This window comes from Miscanthus floridulus, chromosome 17 (genome assembly GCF_019320115.1).
Source record: "Miscanthus floridulus cultivar M001 chromosome 17, ASM1932011v1, whole genome shotgun sequence".
In the NCBI taxonomy this organism is placed as follows: domain Eukaryota; kingdom Viridiplantae; phylum Streptophyta; class Magnoliopsida; order Poales; family Poaceae; genus Miscanthus; species Miscanthus floridulus.
Genome location: NC_089596.1, coordinates 35,730,858 through 35,735,429, shown reverse-complemented (window position 1 = coordinate 35,735,429; position 4,572 = coordinate 35,730,858). Strand labels below are relative to the sequence as shown.

Genomic DNA, 4,572 nt, shown 5'->3' with positions numbered 1-4,572 from the left:
CGTCGCATCTACCCAGCCTCGGCTCTCTGCGCCGGTCAAACATACAGTGACCAGCATGCCTCCAACAGAAGAAGGCACGCAAGCCACCACGGGAGCTCCCACATCGCACAGGATCAGGCATGACCGGCGCGTTGCTCTAGTGCACCGAGGACAAGACCGCTCCACCGACCATACCGCCACAGTGACAAGCTACAGGGATTGGACATACCACCTCTGCTCACAAAATGCCACGTAGCAAATACATGTACCGCCCCTGTGCCTCCCTTCGACTATAAAAGGGAGTAACTAGGGCCGCTTCTAGAGGGGGACTCACACGTGCAAGCAACACACAACGCTTTGTAACACACATGCTCCCTCACTGCAAGAGATCAACATCTCAAGCAACCCATGCCGCTCTACGCAGAGACCTAGGACTAGCTCCCTCTCTCACTTAGCTTGTAAACCCCTACTACAAGAACCTCGGTGCAAGGAATACAAGATCACTCTCTCAGACTAGACATAGGGCACCTATTGCCTGAACCAGTATAAACCTTGTGTCTCTTTGCATCACCATCCAGGATTAGGGGCACGTAGTACACTTTCACTAGTCGGTTGAGGACCCGCCGGACCCAAAACACCGACAGTTGGCGTGCCAGGTAGGGGCCATACTGCATATCAGCTTAGTCATCCCAACAAGTTCCAGATGGTAGACCCCATGCGACCACTATGTCTCGGCACAGTGATCTGGTTCGAGAGCCTAGAGTTCATGTCTCTAGGATATGAGTACGATATGGTACTCCTCCCACCCAGAGCCCCATCGACCGATGACGACATCACGCACCAGTAGCCTAGGTGCAGGCAGCGCCTGGGCCGCCGCTCTCATCACGCTCGCCAGGCACGACGTGGGTGGGACCACCCCAACACTGCGTGAGCTCAGGGCGACGCAATATGCTTCGCCAGTATCCCATACCTAGCTGTTGGTATAGAGTCCCTAGCTGGGGACCTGTCTAGCTTAAGCCTAGGCAAGGGAAAGGCGCTGGTGGCACACAGCGATGCCCCGTCATCAAGCTCTGCACCGCCACCTCTTGAGGAGTCAACTCCAGCAGAGCGGAGCCTGATGATGACACCATCCCCGTACCCCTTCAGGTTGGGCAATGCCACTGCCGCCTACCAACGTTTTGCCCTCGACCTCATCACCACAACCCCAACCCACACCCACACTGACTCCTCGGAGGAGGACGAGGCATGGGCCGGAGCGGACTTCGCCAGGCTTCGTGATCCTAAAGCCATGCGCCGCTTCATGGCCACGAGCGACTACTACTTTGGCTACTCTGACTCCGATGACGAAGACACTTATGATCCCACTCGTGAGTGCTTCAACGTTGAGCTTAGGATGCTGAGCATGGGCAATGAGGATGAAGGGGTAGGCAATCACTCCCCGCCCCATGAGGGGGCAGGCGACGCCACACCTCCACATGTCGAGCCCCCGGCAGCATGGATCGAGAACCCCACCCTCGAGGAACTTCGATGCCTAGACCTGGAGCAGCTCCGTGAGCTTCAGGCCAAAGTCGAACAAGACTGACTCCTTCCGCAGTAGCTTCGAGACACTCTCAAGCAAGAGCAGCGGGGTCACAGTGATGGCGGAGCAGGCCGGCGAAGGGCTTGCGACATCAACCACCGCATCAACAACAACAAAGGGGGCGAGCAACCCCCTATCTTCAATCGCGCTAGCCAAAACATCGTGGTAGCAGCGATGCTACTCTGACAATGCCCGAGCCCTCCACCTCGGAGGGGTGACAGGTTTGCGGCAAGCTCCGAGACCTCCTCGAGACCACTACGGTATAGTAGGCCAAAAGTTCCACCTCTCGACAGCGCGGGGGCGCCTCAGAACTACCCGTGGCATCACCTTGGTAGGATAGAGAGGCCTCGGTTCATTCCGAGCCTGCTCAGGCACCAACAGCCAACAAGGCCCCCTTGGTGCACGACCGCCTTAGCAACCGACACGAGGCTCAAGGCGACCACAATGTGGTCAGTAGGCGACGGTGCCACGACAACGATGGGCCCGCCCGAGGCTACCACCCGCACCGAGGCGGTCGCTACGACAGTGGGGAGGACCACAGTCCTTCTCCTGGGCCACCTGGCCCTCGAGTCTTCAGCAAGGCCATCCGCAGCGGCCCCTTCCTAGCCTGGTTTTGGCAACTGGCCAACCTCTCAAAGTACAGCGGTGAGACCAACCCCGAGTTGTGGCTGGACGATTACCACCTGGCTTGTCAGCTAGGCGGCGTGGATGATGACCTGCTCATCATCCGCAACCTCCCCTTGTTCCTGTCAGACTCAGCGCTTGTCTGGCTCGAACATCTCCCTCCCTTGCAGATCAACAACTGGCCTGACTTGGTAAAGGTCTTTGTCGGGAATTTCTAGGGCACATACGTGCACCCCAGGAACTCCTGGGACCTCAAGAGTTGTCGCTAGAGGCCAGATGAGTCTCTCTGAGACTTCATCCGATGCTTCTCCAAGCAATGCACCGAGTTGCCCAGCGTCGATGACTCAGAAATTGTCCAGGCATTCCTCTCCGGCACCTCCTACTGAGACCTAGTTCGAGTGTTAGGCCAGAACATACCGACCACGACGGCCGTGCTCCTCGACATCGCCACCAACTTTGCCTCGGGCGAACAGGCTGTCGGGGCCATCTTCCCCGACAACGACGCCAAGGGGAAGCATAGGGACGAGGCCTCCGGGGCCTCGGCCCCCCCACCTCCCCAAGAAAAAGAAAAAGGGTTGCCAGGGGAAGCAGGAGGTCCTCGAGGCCAATCTAGTCACGGCCGCAGATCGCAAGAATCCCCAAGGCCCCGCTAGAGATCCTGGGCTCTTCGACGACATGCTTAAGAAGCCCTGCCCTTACCACCAGGGCCTGGTGAAGCACACCCTCAAAGAGTGCACCATGCTCCAGCGTTACTACGCCAAGCCCAAGCTCCCCAACAATGATGCCAAGAAGAAAGGCACCAGCAATAGGGACAACGACAAGGATGATGGGTTCCCTGAGGTGCACAACGCCTTCATGATCTTTGGTGGGCCTTCAGCGTGCCTTACGGCACGTCAGCGAAAAAGGAGCACCGAGAGGTCTTCTCGGTTGAGGTGGCCACTCCCCGGTACCTCGACTGGTCTTGGGAGGCGATCACCTTCGATCGGGATGACCGCCCCAATTATGTCCCAAACCCCGGGCAGTACCCACTCATCGTTGACCTGATCATCGGCAACACCCGGCTCACCAAGGTATTGATGGACGGAGGCAGCGGTCTCAACATCCTCTACACCAACACCCTGGAGCTCCTGGAGCTCGACTAGTCACGGCTCCGAGGCAATGTCGCGCCCTTCCATGGCATCATGCCAGGGAAACACACGTGACCCCTCGGGCGCATCGACTTGCCTGTCTGCTTCGGCACTCCCTCCAACTACCGCAAGGAGGTCCTCACCTTCGAGGTGGTTGGGTTCAAGGGGACCTATCACGCCATCCTGGGGCGCCCATGCTACGCCAAGTTCATGGCGATCCCCAACTACACCTACCTGAAGCTCAAGATGTTGGGCCCCAACAGCGTCATCACTATCGGGTCCACGTACAAGCATGCATACGACTGCGACGACGAATGCATAGAGTACGCCAAGGCTCTCGTGGAGGTCGAGACCCTCATCATCAACCTCGACCGACTTGGTAGCGAGGCGCCTGACTCCAAGCGTCGTGCTAGGACTTTTGAGCCCATAGAGGCCATCAAGCTCGTCCTGGTCAACCCCACCAACTCCAACGACCGAGCGCTGAGGATCAGCACCACCCTCAACAGCAAATAGGGAGCCATGCTCGTCGACTTTCTTCGCGTGAATGCTGATGTATTCATGTGGAGACCCTTGAACATGCTGGGCATACCGAGGGAGGTCCCCGAGCATGCCTTGGACATCCAGGCTAGCTCTAGACCGGTGAAGCAGCGCCTGCGTCGATTCAATGAGGAAAAGCATAGGGCCATCGGCGAGGAGGTGCAGAAGCTTTTGGTAGCCGAATTCATCAAGGAAGTGTCCCATCTAGAGTGGTTAGCTAATCCTATATTAGTTAAGAAGAAAAATGGGAAGTGGAGGATGTGTGTAGACTACACCGGTTTGAATAAAGCATATCCAAAAGTCCCATTCCCGTTACCTCGAATCGACCAAATCATTGACTCTACTGCGGGATGCGAAACCCTATCTTTCCTTGATGCGTATTCTGGTTACCATCAAATCAAGATGAAAGAATTCGACCAGCTCATGACTTCTTTCATCACCCCATTCGGCATGTACTGCTATGTGACTATGCCGTTCGGCCTCAGAAACACAGGGGCCACATACCAGCGATGCATGACCCAGGTCTTTGGCGAGCACATCGGGCGAACCATCGATGCCTACATGGACGACATCGTGGTCAAGTCTAGGAAGGCCAGTGATCTTGTCGATGACTTGGAGATAGCCTTCAAATGCCTCAGAGAGAAGGGCATCAAGCTCAACCCCAAGAAGTGTGTCTTCGGGGTCCCTCGAGGCATGCTCTTGGGATTCATAGTCTCAGAGCGCGGC

The 4,572-nt window shown here is 56.9% G+C and overlaps 1 protein-coding gene across 1 annotated transcript; it reads left to right on the top strand.

Annotated features, from left to right (window-relative positions):
• Positions 1-3,519: 3,519 nt before the first annotated feature.
• Positions 3,520-3,822, top strand: LOC136515536 (uncharacterized). The gene has a single exon (XM_066509097.1). The coding sequence runs from the start codon at positions 3,520-3,522 to the stop codon at positions 3,820-3,822; it is 303 nt and encodes a 100-aa protein (XP_066365194.1).
• The last annotated feature ends 750 nt before the right edge of the window (positions 3,823-4,572 follow it).